At 38.3% G+C, this 16,225-nt stretch overlaps 1 protein-coding gene and 1 pseudogene across 1 annotated transcript; one reads left to right on the top strand and one right to left on the bottom strand.

Moving 5' to 3' along the window:
• Positions 485–1,783, bottom strand: LOC109352943. The gene has a single exon (XM_019595128.1). It carries the CDS (start codon positions 1,781–1,783, stop codon positions 485–487), a length of 1,299 nt encoding a protein of 432 aa, XP_019450673.1.
• The window catches only part of LOC109352942, a 7,638-nt pseudogene continuing 1,162 nt past the window's right edge, over positions 9,750–16,225 (top strand).

Genomic DNA, 16,225 nt, shown 5'->3' with positions numbered 1-16,225 from the left:
AATTCAATGAAGACGCTGCACCAGACAAGACTCAGTTACAGAACATGGCTAAGAAACCATCAGAAAGTCTGGGGGAATATGTTCAGAGGTGGCGGGGATTAGCATCCCAGGTCCTCCCGCGGTTGGATGAAGAGGAACAATTTTCGATCTTCATAGATACCCTGCAAAGCCCCTATTATGAGCGACTCATAGGGAACGTGACGACCAACTTTAACGCTCTTATTAAAGTAGGAGAAAAGTTGGAAGGTGGAATCAAGAGTGGAAAGATTTTTGAAGAAGGTCCAGGTTCCATAAAGAAGCCTGCCTTCATGAAGAAGAAAGACGCAGAGACCCATTTTATTGCTGCGGAACCAAAGAGGTTCCAACCTTGACACAATAACCAAAGTAATTATCGTCCGCCCTCTCGGTTTGCACAAATCACAACCCAACACAAAACCAAACACCAATCCATAACCCGCCAAATCAAAATAATAATGCCTACCAGTCAAGACAAGGTTATACATAACAACCAAGAAATAATAACTACTACCAACAGGAGAGGAGAGCACCTCTCATTACTGTGTGTCTCAGATGTAATCACTTCGACCAAAGCTTTCCTGCACATTTCCCGGAAGATGAACCCCCTGGGCATCTTCACATCCTCCACTTTGCCGATGATTGCAACCTCATTCCTTGCCTCTATAGCATTTACCTCCTGATTTTCATGGTTGGGTAGAGGATTTCTAGTGATGTTGGGTCTGGTTTCTCTGAAATCAATTTGCTTGCCATTGATGAGATCTTGCACCTTGAATTTGAAGGCCCTACAGTCTTCCACCAGATGCCCTGGCGCTCCATAATGATAAGCACAAGTGACGTTTTCATTATACCATGGTCCAGGATTTTCAGGGATTCTTCCTGGGATTGGTGTGATCATATCTTGCCATTGAAGATAGGCAAAAAGGTCTGTGTATGTCATTGGAATCCGGTCAAACACAGGTGCTCTCATCTCCTGTTGGTAGTAGTTATTATTTCTAGGTTGTTGTGTATAACCTTGTCTTGGCTGGTAGGCATTATTATTTTGATTTGGTGGGTTATAGATTGGTGTTTGGTTTTGTGTTGGGTTGCGATTTTGTGCAAACCGAGAGGGTGCACGATAATTATTTTGGTTATTGTGTCGAGGTTGGAACCTCTTTGGTTCCGCAGCAATGAAATTGGCGTCTGCGTCTTTCTTCTTCATGAAGGCATGCTTCTCTACGGAACCTGAGCCTTCTTTAGCAATCTTTCCACTCTTGATTCCACCTTCCAACTTTTCTCCTACTTTAATAAGAGCGTTAAAGTTGGTCGTCACGTTCCCTAAGAGTCGCTCATAATAGGGGATTTGTAGGGTATCAATGAAGATCGACAATTGTTCCTCTTCATCCAACTGCGAGAGGACCTGGTATGCTAATCCCTGCCACCTCTGAACATATTCCCTCAGACTTTCTGATGGTTTCTTAGCCATGTTCCGTAACTGAGTCTTGTCTGGTGCAACGTCTTCATTGAATTTGTACTGTTTGACGAAGGCATTTGACAGGTCCAAAAATTTTCTGATCTGGGTTTTCTCTAGCCGGATGTACCAGCTCATAGCAGCCCCCACCAAACTATCTTGAAAGTAGTGGATCAAGAGCTTATCATTCTCATGATACACGGACATCTTCATAGCGTACATGTGTAGATGACTTTTGGGGCAAGTTGTCCCGTAATACTTTTCAAATTCTGGCACCTTGAACTTGGGTGGAAGTACCACATCTGGCACTAAACACATTTCAAAAGCATTCTTCGGATCTGGACAACTGGCTCCTTCAATAGCCTTCAATCTCTCTTTAATTGAGCTTAATTTATCCGCCTCTTTCTCTGTGTGTAGTGCATTAACTCATGGCGGAGCCCTTTGGGAATCATATAGTGGAGCTTTCTTCTTGCATCTGCTCTAATGACTTTTTATAGTCATCCTCCTTCGTGTGGGACTGGTCCAAGGCCTTCTGATAATCTCTAATAGTGACCGTGGCCTGCTCGAGTTCTGCTCTAGTTTTCCTCCCTGCCTCCGTTTTAATCCTCAAGGCATGTCCCCTAGCTTCAAGTCTTTCCCTCAGATCTATTATTTCCTCTTCCATTGCCCAGTTTTGCCTCATTAGGGCAACTTTACTAGACCTCGAGCACATGTCGGCATAGTCTCTTTTCAGGCTCCTGATCTCTTCCTTGAGTGCAGAAGCAATGTTGCTAGACCTTTTGAGTGCTATGTCTTTCATCTCGTTCTGATCCCTGGACTCTTGAAGTTGGGCTTCTAGCAATTTGACATTTGCCTTGAGTACAACCTCCCTTGGAGTGGGGCCTCTCTTAACTTGCGGCATGACTAGCGAAGGTGTGTTAACGCTCTTCATCCTCTCAACCCTCCAAGATCTATACTCCTCAGAATAGAAGGTTCAATGTTCACACATCTCTTTTTGCCCATGCAGATGGATGTCCTTAAGGGCTTTTCTTATGGATTGGACTACCTTTGAAGCTGGCCCCTCATCTTTGTACCAGAAATAGACGCCCTCGAGTTGTTTATCAAATACAAGAGTAACTCCCCACTTTAGTTGGCCAAGGACCAAGGCAGGTGTAAAGGAGATACACCCTCTAGGCCCCATCAATACTAGATTATGGAAATCGCCACACGAATACATGAGTTGTTGATGTCGGTCATAGAGGCAACACTTCTCAGCAAAATTCCTTGGAGTGACCTCTTCAAATAACTCCCTCCATTTGATAAGCGGCATATCCTCGACATAAGTATTGAGAAACCTTCTTAACGGATAGCGGGACCCTAGCCCATATTTGTGATGTTTGAACCGAGTTAGGATCCAAACTTGCAAGAGTTGGACGCAAAATCGGATTCGGACCTTGCTAACATTCCGCTGAAGACCTTCTTGATATCTTTGGAATGATAGGAATGTCTCCGCCAGGATAGTAGTCATAGGGTTGATCTTGAAACGAACGAATTTGCTGAACACGTCCATGGCAGGTTGATCCACCATATCATCAATGAACGGAAATAGGACTAGCCCATATATGGCCAAAGCGAATGCAGGTTGAAATAAGGTCCAATTCTTTTCTTCGGCCACTTTAGAGATATGATTTCTTAGGAAATGCCACTTCAGCCCGTTTACCCCTCTTTGCTTGGTGAAGTTTGAAACTTCTGGACGAACGCCGAGAAGATCTCATGTTGCCATCTTCATTAGCAACTTGCCCCCTTGTGAACTGATAGAGCCTCAGTCTACCATCCATTGGAAAATCCAGAAGAGCCTCGTACTCTTCAATGGTTGGAGCAACATCAATGTTAGGAAATTCAAATACCCGAAGCGTGGGATTCCAGAATCGAATCATAACTTGCATAACCTCCAGGTCTTGAGGACAAACTTGGACCAACACTAGGTCTAATAATTCTCCATAGCTATCTCTGAATTGTTTTTATACATCATCTGACATTTTTGGAATTTGCTCGGTCAAAAAACTCACATTAGTCATTGATAGATCCAATTTCGTTGATTTTTTAGGTACCGATATGCTACTAGAATTATTTGCGGTTGTCATTTTTTTTCAAAAAAAAAATTGGGGAAATGACCTCTCTTTTAATGTAAATGCACCTATTACATAAAAAACACAAAATCATTAAAATGCTTATGTATAAAATATGATTGACGCATGAAATATGATTGATGAATGAATGCTTGTGAATTCGTTTTCGGGATGCACAACCCTTTTTTGAGATATAGTCTTAATTATGATTAATATGTTAAAATATATAGTTTTTTGTTTTGAAAGAAAATAGAAAGAATATGTTGTTTAGGTTAACTTTGGGCAATGAATGGATGCCTTATTTATTTTTGAAGTTAATGATATGATGATATATATAATTCTTTTTAATAGTGTGAGGATAAGGAAAAAAATATAATTCCAATAACGTAAAGATGTGTGAAAAAAAACATTAAAACAAAAAGGACACAATCATTTATCACTATGTTACAATACACAAATGTTTATAAATCACAAATTCATGCAAGCACAATATCCTATAGTATGGTTCTAACATACAGTGGACGCTCTTAGGCAAGTTCTAGACTCCTTATAAGGTGCCCATATTGCATCTCTCTCCAAAGAGAAACCCAAATATTATAATGTTAGAAACAAAATACTAGCTCGAGCGGCTAACTCATAATAAGAGGTGACAATATGAGTGGTCCACATCACCAACACTTAGAAGCGGCAAAAACCGCAGTGTCCCTTCTATCCAAAAATGTATCACTAATACCCGGTGTAGGGCATATGTGTGTGCCTAAAATGTGTACATTATATCATATAGCAACAAGAACGATACAAATAATGATTCACCACATGCAATTATGCAATTTATACAATTAATTATTTCAGTGTGCAATCTATATATATACATAAAACACATAATTAATATTCATACATATAATTAACGCTAATCATATAATTCATATTTATAACACATAACTATTAGTTAAACATGCAATTCTCATATTTCTATATACAATTAGTAATTAACATGCAATTTTCATTTTTTATATATAATTAAAATAAATCATAAAACTCATATTTAATAATTAAACATGCACTTTTCTTATTTATACATACAATTAACATTAAGTGTATAACTCCTATTTATGCATAAGATTAATAATTAAGCATGTAATTTTTGTTGACATACGATTATAACTAAACATGTAACTTTTATTCAACATGTAACTTTTGTTGACGTACCATTGGTAATTAAACATGCAATTTTTATTGACATACAACTATAATTAAATATGCAATATTATTAAACATAAATTTCATTAGCATACAATTATAATTAAACATATAATATTTATTAAGCATGTAATTTTTATATTTATAACACATAACAAACAATTAAACATGCAAATTTTATATTTATACATATAATTAATAATTAAGCATGTGATATTATTGAAAATTAACAAATCAAAATAAATAAATAATAATAATGGTAAATAAACAGTCACATATTTTATTTATTATGGGCAGGACTCTCTAGAAAAAGTCCTCAGCAGAGTCGCCAGCTGTCGCGCCCTGATTTTCGACGCACGACTTTGTTTAGAGTCGCCACTACATTTTATAGTTAAAAATGTAGAAAAATATTTTAAGCCCAATTACCTTGGGCTTTTGGATTTTTGATATCCATCTTCGGGAGTCAGTTACAAGGTAGGGAATGTATTAGCACCCTACCCGCCCGCCTTAAGCGGTACCCTTCCTTAAAATATATGACATTATTATTATTATTAGGATTAATTAATTATTAAAAATAAAATAAATTATTTATTTTTATTAGTGTGTCTAACAAGATTGACTTTGGTCCTACATACCCCTATTAAGGGGATCAAGGCTTACATAGTTCTTTAAGTAGAAAAAGGTTTGTTGGTTGAATGTATTTTAATTAAAGAAAATATATTTTTAATCAAACGTGTATCTTTTGTAAGTGTCATTTATTATTGAAAAAAAAGTTTTTATTTGGTTATAAAAAAAATGGAATAAATTGATTTTCGAGATTTAATCGATTGAAAAGAAGCTGCGTAGCGTGACCATTCGCATATGATTTGAGAAGAAAGAGGCCTTCAGGACAACCTTCTCTCTATCTTTGATTAAATCTCAAAATTAATTTTTTTTTGAACTATTATATTATTTTTATTGTTTTATACCAAGAAACATAAGAACTTTCAAAATTTTATTAATCACAATAAAAATAATCCTCATAAATTGTCAATTGGTAGGTATATAAAAGTAATTTTAGTTTTGCTATTTTGACCATATTAGAATGGACCTTATTAAATCAAATAAATTTTATGAATAATTATTAATCAGTAATTTGATGATATAACATAAATTATTTATAAAATGATAAAGTTTGATACAATTATAATGATCATTTAATCAAAACAACATAGACTTTCTTCACATTTAATGTTTGTTCCCAAAAAAGAAATATAGTAATTACATCGTTATTTAATTTTTATGCAATATTCTTTACCCAAAACAAAAATCATATACTTCTTATAATGGTTAGATTAAAGTTAAATGAGTAAATAATAAAAATGATTAACATTAAATGCCTTAATAATAAAACAGATTAACATTAAATGTCTTAAATGCATAAATAAATATTAACAACATGAATAATAAAAATGAGATTGAGTGCAATTGAATGCAAACTTGGTTGCAAAGGGACACGCGTGGCAGGCCGTGATTGGGAGGCGTTGGAGGTTGGGAAACGCCTAGACACGTAGGCTTGCCTGTACGTAATCTCGTGTTCTTGCAGGGGGCTGGATCAGGTGTGGCTGGTTGCACTGTACCTGAGACGCGTTTCGACCTCTGATTGGTCAATCCGCGGTCAATGCTGATGGAAAATATGGTCCTCTAATCGCATGGTCCTGCTTGCGTGTATGAGCGAGTGCATTGAGATAGTGTAGTCTTGGCTGCACTGAATCACCTTGTGTTGGATGTCTTCTTCTCCCACACAAATTCTAGTTTTTTTGTGCAATGTTTATGTTGTCTCTCTAAAATAGCTTTTGGAACCAGCAAAATAAAAACTCAAGGAGGCTTAACATACTCTCTAGCCTCTATTTATAATTAATATATTTAACCTAACCTACCCCAACAGATAAAAGAATCCACTAACTCCATATCCCTTGATAATAGGCATTTACCAAGTCATATTTGACTTGGTTTTTTACTTTTAACTAAAAAAGCCTTAGTTTATTATATTATATATAATTTTTTTTACATATCCGAATTTCTTCAAAAATAAAAAAAATACTCTTGATTATGCTTAATTTATCGTAAAATTATCTTTCCAAAAATTAAAATAATAACCCATTTTTATTGATTATTTGAAATTCAAAAATGAATATTTATGATATGCCATCTTCTATTTATCATAAATTCGAATTATATAATTAATAATACATAAATGGAAAAGTAATTTTATTTTTTTGTTTATAATGAAATTCCAAAAAGCAAAAATATAATAAAGTTTATTTTTATCCCCCTTTTCTTAAAAAAACGATTATGGGCTTTTCAGGGTCCATTTTAATTTAATTCTTTTTAGTTACTTTTATTATTTTGAATTTTCGTTTAACTCAATCACTTAGATTTAGGGACCTTATCAACCTAATTTTAAAATTATTACTCATTATACTTCTTCCATACACGATTGTAATTATTATTTTTACTCATTCATACTAAGCAAAAAAAATGTTCTATTATTTTCAATTTAAACACTTTGGGCTTTTTCTATGCCGAACAAAAATTGAGTGTTCACAGCTGTCCCTCTTTACTTTTTACTTACCTGATAGCGAACAGACCAAGGTTTGAAAGATATCATGATAAGTAATCAATGAAGAAATGAACGCTATTTTTGTTAAGGCTCAGAAAAATGCCATTGTGAAGATCTCGAATTTTGAAAAAGCATATCAATGCCTTGCTGATGAGCAAGAGAGTTGTTGAGGCAGTGCCCGCGTTTTCTGTCATGGACCGGGGATTTGCTGAGGCACCCGCGTTGCCAACGATTCAGGGATTTGCTGAGGCACCCGTGTTGCTAAAACGATGCAGGGATTTTTTGAGGCACCCGTGTTGCCAAAACGATGCAGGGATTTGCTGAGGCACCTATGTTGCCAAATGATTCAGGGATTTGCTGAGGCACCCGTGTTGCCAAACGATTCAGGGATTTGCTGAGGCACCCATGTTGCCAAACGACTTAGGGATTTGTTGAGGCACCCATGCTACCAAATGATTGTCTTTTGTGATGTTATGTAACCAGCTGGGTGGTTCTAGGGTGATTGCATAAGTAATTAAGAGGCAGAAAATGCACAATTCGAATGCATGACTGTAAATTTTTTGTAAAAGGGTTATATGTGATGGTTATTTTGTGAAGCATGAGGTTTATGTCGGAGTTCATATATAGATATGATTATGCTTTGAATGATATGATTATGCATGCTTGTTTATGCTTATTGGAAAGTCGTATAATGCTTCTGCAACACCCCTAAGCATTATACCCGCTAAAATTTGGAAAGAGATTGGGATATTGCTTTTGTCGAGGTTCGTATTTGTGTCCCCCATTTTCGCCTTTTAAGCACCATGCATCAGGACGGACTGAAAATTGTGATCAATCTTTTTGTAAATTGTATATTTTTGTTTATTGGAAAATGATTTGCATACTAAAGATATAGAAGCATATATATATATATATATATATATATATATATATATATATATACAAAAAACCAAATTTATTCGTCTCCTTTTAGCTTTCTGAAAATGATGGTCATATAAGCTCGTCTTAAGCCACAACCTTGACCCAAACCTTATAACTAATTCCGAGATTTCCCCAATTTAGGGGAAATTTTTTTTACAAAATTTGCCCCAGTTTCGGTCTTACTACTGATTCCTCTAGAGGAGACTGTTGTTATTTGATGGGTTTCAAGAGTCGAAGGATCAGAACGAGATGAAAGACATAGCACTCGAAAGGTCTAACAACATTGCTTCTGCACTCAAGGAAGAGATCAAGAGCCTGAAAAGAGACTATGCCGACATGTGCTCGAGGTCTGGAAAAGTTTCCCTAATGAGGCAGAACCGGGCAATGGAATAGGAAATAATAGATCTGAGGGAAAGACTTGAAGCTAGGGGACAACCCTTGAGGATTAAAGCGGAGGCAAAAAGGATAACTAGAGCAGAACTCGAGCAGGCCACGGTCACTATTAGAGATTATAAGAAGGCCTTGGACCAGTCCCACACGAAGGAGGATGACTATAAAAAGTCATTAGAGCACATGCAAGAAGAAGCCATCGCTTGGGAAGCCCAATTGATGGATCAATTGACGGGGTTTAAGGATTCATGCGAGTTTTTAAAGGAAAATTAGGAAATGTGGGAATACAATTGGCGGGATAGTTTCGAAGAATGCGAGAGGGAAAAAGGACAATGGAAAGAAAATTGCCACAATATCATTGAGGGATTTGGGAACTTCTCTGATGGTTGGTTGGTAACATTCGAAGATGCCCAACAAGAATTTTATATGTATCCTGATACAGAGGTACGTCCAGCCATGGGAGCCGTTTTCATTAGTTGCACACGAATTGCCAAGAAGCTCAGACGTTGGAGGATGGAGTGCAATGGAGGGTTCTAGTTAGGGCTTTGTTTTTACTTATTTTATCATGTTGAATGAAATAAGGAATCGAGGAAATCGACATATGTGATTCCCCTTCCATCAAATGATATTTTGTTTCGTAATAAAGGATTTATTTTATATGATGTCTCTCTCGGCCAATGAAACTTGCAAAGGTAATTGAAAATAACATAAAAAAGGAAAGAATTTTAAAACATTCAAAAGACGCAACCTTGGTTTTCCAATATTCTAAGGGTTTTTGTCAACCATAAACGAACTAAGAGACTACGCTCCTTAGTTATTAGTATACGGCGTTTTTTCTATAACTTTACAATGGACTTTATGCTGCTGGAATTAAAGAGGCAATCTTGAACTGCAGAAAACTTATTCACTAAAGACTTCATCAACCACATCTTAATCTAAATGGTCTCATACACTTTACAATTTATTACAAATCATTCTTTTGAAAAACAACTTGCATTCATTTTTAGGTCAACATTGCTTACTAACACCCCTATAACACACGACTCCGAGCTCGAAAGAACAGATGGCGGAGATGTTTCATATCCTGAAAGCCCTCCAAAGCGAGAAAGAAAAGAAGGCAGCAAGCGGACCACGATCTCATCCAAGTTCTGGAAATCCCAACCAATGGGTCGGTACTAGCCAACCTCAAGACGGACAGGACACCAACACAAAACAGAAAGCTTCACTAGATGATTCCCACAAGGCTCCGCCAGGAGGTAATGCACCACACACAGAGAAAGAGGCGGAGAAATTAAGCTTAATTGAAGAGAGATTGAAGGCTATTGAAGGAGCCAGTTGTCCAGATCTGAAGAATGCTTTTGAAATGTGTTTAGTGCCAGATGTGATACTTCCACCCAAGTTCAAGGTGCCAGAATTTGAAAAGTATAACGGGACAACTTGCCCCAAAATTCATCTACACATGTACGCTAGGAAGATGTCAGCGTATCATGAGACTAATAAGCTCTTGATCCACTGCTTTCAAGATAATTTGGTGGGGGCTGCTATGAGCTGGTACATCCGGCTAGAGAAAAACCAGATCAGAACATTTTTGAACCTGTCAAATGCCTTCGTCAAACAGTACAAATTCAATGAAGACGCTGCACCAGATAGGACTCAGTTACAGAACATGGCTAAGAAACCATCAGAAAGTCTGAGGGAATATGTTCAGAGGTGGCGGGGATTAGCATCCCAGGTCCTCCCGCGGTTGGATGAAGAGGAACAATTGTCGATCTTCATAGGTACCCTGCAAAGCCCTTATTATGAGCAACTCATGGGGAACGTGACGACAAACTTTAACGCTCTTATTAAAGTAGGAGAAAAGTTGGAAGGTGGAATCAAGAGTGGAAAGATTGTTGAAGAAGGTTCAGGTTCTGCAAAGAAGCCTGCCTTCATGAAGAAGAAAGACGCAGAGACCCATTTCATTGTTGCGGAACCAAAGAGGTTCCAACCCCGACACAATAACCAAAATAATTATCGTGCGCCCTCTCGGTTTGCACAAAATCACAACCCAACACAAAACCAAACACCATAACCCACCAAATCAAAATAATAATGCCTACCAGCCAAGACAAGGTTATAGACAACAACCAAGAAATAATAACTACTACCAACAGGAGATGAGAGCACCTGTGTTTGACCGGATTCCGATGACATACATATACCTTTTTGCCTATCTTCAAAGGCAAGATATAATCACACCAATCCCAGGAGGAATCCCTAAAAATCCTGGACCATGGTATAATGAAAACGTCACTTGTGCTTATCATTCTGGAGCGCCAGGGCATATGGTGGAAGACTGTAGGGCCTTCAAATTCAAGGTTCAAGATCTCATCAATGCCAAGGGAATTGATTTCAGAGAAACCAGACCCAACATCACTAGAAATCCTCTTCCCAACCATGAGAATCAAGAGGTAAATGTTATAAAGGCAAGGGATGAGGTCGCAATCATCGACAAAGTGGAGGATGTGAAGATGGCCATGGGGTTCATCTTCCGGGAAATGTGCATGCAAGGTTTGGTCGAGGTTATTACATATAAGACACACAGTAATGAGACGAAGAGTTGCCAGATGCACGGATGTGTGGGCCACAGTTTGGAAGACTGTTAGGATTTCAGGGCACTTCTTCAGAAAATGATGGACTTGAAATTGATTGTCGTAGAGGGAAGTTCTTCATAGCAGGAAATAGTAGAATTACAAGGACTAGGCGCATCTATGTTCCGCCAGAGGTAGAGAGGGGTCCGTCTGGGATAGCCAATGGCAAAGAAAAAGTTCTAGAGCATATAGAAGAAGATATCGAAGTTGCCTTACCTGAAGGGGTATCGAACGACAAAGCGTGTGAGTTCCTCAAATTTATCAAGCAAAGTGAGTCAAAGTAGTGGATCAGGTGAATAAAACTCCGGCAAGGATATCCATATTGTCCTTACTAATGAGCTATGAGGCTCACAAGAATGTGTTATTAAAAGTGCTGAATCAAACCCATGTCAGCCACGACATTACGACTGACAAATTAGGTGGGATAGTCAACAACATAGTGGCAGATAACTACATATCTTTTCGTGACAAAGAAATACCCGTTGAAGGTACAGGTCATGTTCGCCCCCTGCATATTTCAGTTATGTGCAATGATTGTATGATTGGAAAAGTCCTCCTAGATAATGGGTCGTCGCTGAATGTTATGATGAAGTGAACTTTTCCCAGATTGCCAGTTCATACTTCATACTTGAGAGCTAGCTCTATGATTGTCAAGGGTTTTGATGGATCTCGTAGAGACGTGATGGAAGAAAAGGATTTTCCAATCAAGATAGGGCCCTGCACATTCAATATATTGTTTCATGTGATGGACATCAATCCAACATATAGTTGCTTGTTGGGACGTCCTTGGAATCATTCTTCAGGGGAAATACCCTCCACCTTGCATCAAAAAGTGAAATTCATAATAGATGGAAGGCTGATAATAGTTTCAGGAGAAGATGTCATGGTGTCCAAGCCATTTGCTACCCGATACATAGAAGTAATCGAGGAGGCATTAGAAACATCTTTCCAAGGCCTTGAAATTTCAAATACTACAGTTACGATAAAAGGGGCACTATTATTAAAACCATATCCGTCAGATGTTTCTCTCATGATGGCAAAAGTGATGATCCGCAGAGGCTATCAACCTGGGAATGGATTGGGAAAGTATGGTCAAGGCAGTAAGGAGATCATTATACCGAAGGCTAATAAAGGCATATATAGCTTGGGGTATAGACCCACCAAGGAGGACAGGCTCCGAATCATAGAAGCAAGAAAGGGTGAGCATCTGGCTCGGCTGGGGCAGTTTGGACCTGGGAACATGGTAAGGATTCCAATACCACACACCAGTCAATGTTTTGTGAGTGGCGGTACCAGACCCTCTGGAATGGTGGCCAACTTGGAGGAAGAAGGAAGTGAAGAAGAATCGGAGTTCGTGTACTTGTGTCCCCCAGGCACCTGCTTGAAGAATTGGCATGAAGAGCCATATGCATAAGCTACTTTAGAATCAAAGTAATAATTTTATGTAAAAAATTTTTTAGCCATATCCAAGGCTATTAGACATTTTTCGTTTTATGTTCTTTTCAATTATAAGTACTCATTTGTTTTAGTATTTCCATTTAAATCAATAAAGATCAATCTTTTCGATCAGATTTATGTGTCTCTTTTACAGTTTTTTTCTCTATTACATGTTAAAAGATTAGAGTAAGACAAAATACAAAAATACTGATGTGTCTCTTTTGCATTTTTTTTCTCTATTACATGTTAAAAGATCAGAGTAAGACAAAATACAAAAATAAATAAAATAAAAAACCAAATCCATGGGGATTTGACCTAGTCATCCCCACATTGCAGATTTGATAACGACTCTGACACTAAGGGCCATGCTAGTGCGCCCTTGCCTAGCCCTGACCAACTGGTTCGCCAAGTGGAAAACGACAGTGATGATGATGAATGGGAGGCCTCCCCCGAACTACTCAGATTGGTAGAGCAAGAAGCTAGAGAGATTCAACCACACCAAGAGCCTGTCGAGCTTGTCAACCTAGGATCTGAGGAAAACAAGAAAGAGGTGAGGGTGGGCACCATAATGGATGGTAAGGAGCGAGAATGCCTAGTTCGACTTCTACATGAATTCAAAGACGTCTCTGCATGGTCGTATGAAGAAATGCCAAGACTAGATCAAAGTATAGTAGAGCACAAGCTACCGCTAATGCAAAACTCTAGGCTTGTAAAGCAGAAATTGCGAAGAATCAAGCCAAAGATCTCCTTAAGGGTCAAAGAAGAGGTAGAAAAATGGTTGACCGTTGGGTTCGTTAAAGTTGTTGAATATCCAGATTGGGTAGCCAACGTGGTACCTGTACCCAAAAAGGGAAGAAAGTTGAGAATATGTGTTGACTACAAGGATCTCAACAAAGCTAGCCCAAAGGATGATTTTCCAGTGCCACGCATAGATGTTTTGGTTGATAGCACCGCCGACCATGCCCTTTTCTCGTTCATGGATGGGTATTCATGGTATCATCAGATCAAAATGGCGCCAGAAGACGAAAACAAGACCACGTTTATTACCCCAAGGGGTACCTTTTGCTACCAAGTCATGCCGTTTGGATTAAAGAATGTTATGGCTACATATCAAAGAGCCATGGTTACTCTTTTCCATGACATGATGCACAAGGAGATAGAGGTCTACGTGGATGACATTATCTGTAAGTCCAAGACATAAGGAGAACATGGAAGTAACTTGAGGTGTCTGTTTGAGAGACTACGAAAGTATCAACTTAAGTTGAATCCAACCAAGTATAGCTTTGGAGTGAAATCAGGCCGAGTCTTGGGTTTCATAGTCAGCCAAAAGGGTATCGAGGTGGATCCGGAAAAGGTGAAGGCCATAATCGAAATGCCAACACCTCGAATAGAAAAAGAAGTCACGGGATTCTTGGGAAGATTGAATTACATCTCTAGGTTCATTTTCCAACTAACTTCCACATGTGAACCTATATTCAAGCTCCAGAGAAAAAATCACGCGATGAAGTGGAACGATGACTGTCAGTCAGCATTTGAAAAGATAAAGCAATACTTGACAGAACCTCCGGTACTGATGCCTCCAGTTCCAGGGCAGTTCCAGGGCGACCCTTGATTCTATACCTCACTGTACTTGACGAATCAATGGGTTGCGTCTTGGGGCAACATGATGACAGTGGAAGAAAAGAGCAAACTATATACTACCTTAGCAAGAAATTCACAGCTTGCGAGATAAAATACTCCTTGTTAGAACGGACTTGTTGCGCTTTAGTTTGGGCCTCTCGCCGGCTAAGACAGTACATCTTGAGTCACACCACTTGGTTGATATCAAAAATGGATCCTATCAAGTATATTTTCGAGAAACCCGTACTCACAAGAAGAATTGCCAAATGACAGGTATTATTATCTGAATATGACATCGCCTATGTGACACAAAAGGCGATAAAGGGAAGTGTTATTCCTGACTACTTGGCCAATCAACCCTTAAATAAACTGGGGCATTTGGGGTATGAATTTCTAGATGAAGATATCATGGCCTTATCTGATGAATCAAGAGAAAAAGAAAAATGGACTCTAGTCTTAGATGGGGCCTCCAATGCATTTGGACATGGAGTAGAGGTTGTTTTGGTGTCTCCAATAGGGAAGTTCCTTCCTTTTACTACAAGACTATGTTTCGACTGTACTAACAATGTGGCAGAGTATGAGGCATGCATTTTGGGACTAAAGGCCGCTATTGACTCAAAAGCCAAGGTCCTAGAGGTATTTAAGGATTCCGCTCTAGTAATCCATCAGATAAAAGGAGAATGGGAAACTCGGAACATCAAATTGGTGCCCTATAGAGACTACATCTTGGAGTTGGTTAACCAATTCGACCAAATAGATTTCTATCACATCCCTAGAGAAGACAATAGGTTGGCCGATGCATTGGCAACTTTGTCCTCAATGTTCCATGTTGGTGGGGACAGCTTACTACTATTTCAGATGAGAGACAATACTAAACCTGCTTATTGTAACGTAGTCGAAGAAGAACTCGATGGAAAACCATGGTATCACGACATAAGAGAGTACTTGAGAAATCAAGCTTACCCTCCCAATGCTTCAAAAAATGACAAAAGAACACTTAGAAGACTAGCCACAAACTTCTTTTTGAGTGGGAATGTCGTTTACAAAAGGAATCATGATATGGTATTTCTCTGATGTCTTGAAGCCAAGGAAGCTCAAAAAATGCTGGAAGAAATGCAGGAGGGAACTTTCAGAACCCATGCGAATGGACATGCTATGGCTAAGAAAATCATGAGAGTGGCTTATTTCTGGTTGACAATGGAGACTGACTATTGCAATCATGTGAAGAAATGCCACAAGTGCCAAATATATGCGGATAACATCAATGCGCCTCCGAATCCATTGAATGTCTTCACGTCACCTTGGCCATTTTCTATGTGGGGAATGGATGTCATCGGTCCTATAGAACCAAAAACTTCTAATGGACATCGATTCATCCTAATCGCCATAGATTACTTCACTAAGTGGGTAGAAGCAAACTCTTATGCTAGTGTGACCCGGAAGGTAGTCCTTAGGTTCATTAAAAGAGATTTAGTATGTCGATATGGGTTTGATCGAGGTCATACCCGATACAAATAATATAACAATTAAAACTGCAGTACTAGGAAGTGACTCCTAGGTCGTTTCCCAAGGATTATCTTTCAAGCAAAGCTTCAAACACCTTATACTCACACACACACAAGGGGGGGTTTGTCGTTGGATAGTATGAACATAAATCAAATTCAGAAACAGTTGTTAAACAATGTAATAAAATGGGTAAATCCCTTTGGTTCGTTTGTTCACAACTCAATCCTCGATTTCAAAAGATTATTTTCAGATTCCAACCATTAACTTCCGAATTTGTTGAGAATCAATTAACTAAGCGATAATCAATTCAAAGTTCCATAACCTAAACATCAAACTAAGCGAAATC

The sequence above is a fragment of the Lupinus angustifolius genome, chromosome LG07, assembly GCF_001865875.1.
Source record: "Lupinus angustifolius cultivar Tanjil chromosome LG07, LupAngTanjil_v1.0, whole genome shotgun sequence".
NCBI lineage: Eukaryota > Viridiplantae > Streptophyta > Magnoliopsida > Fabales > Fabaceae > Lupinus > Lupinus angustifolius.
The sequence above is the reverse complement of the archived record's forward strand: the minus strand, read 5'-3'. Positions and strand labels throughout refer to the sequence as shown.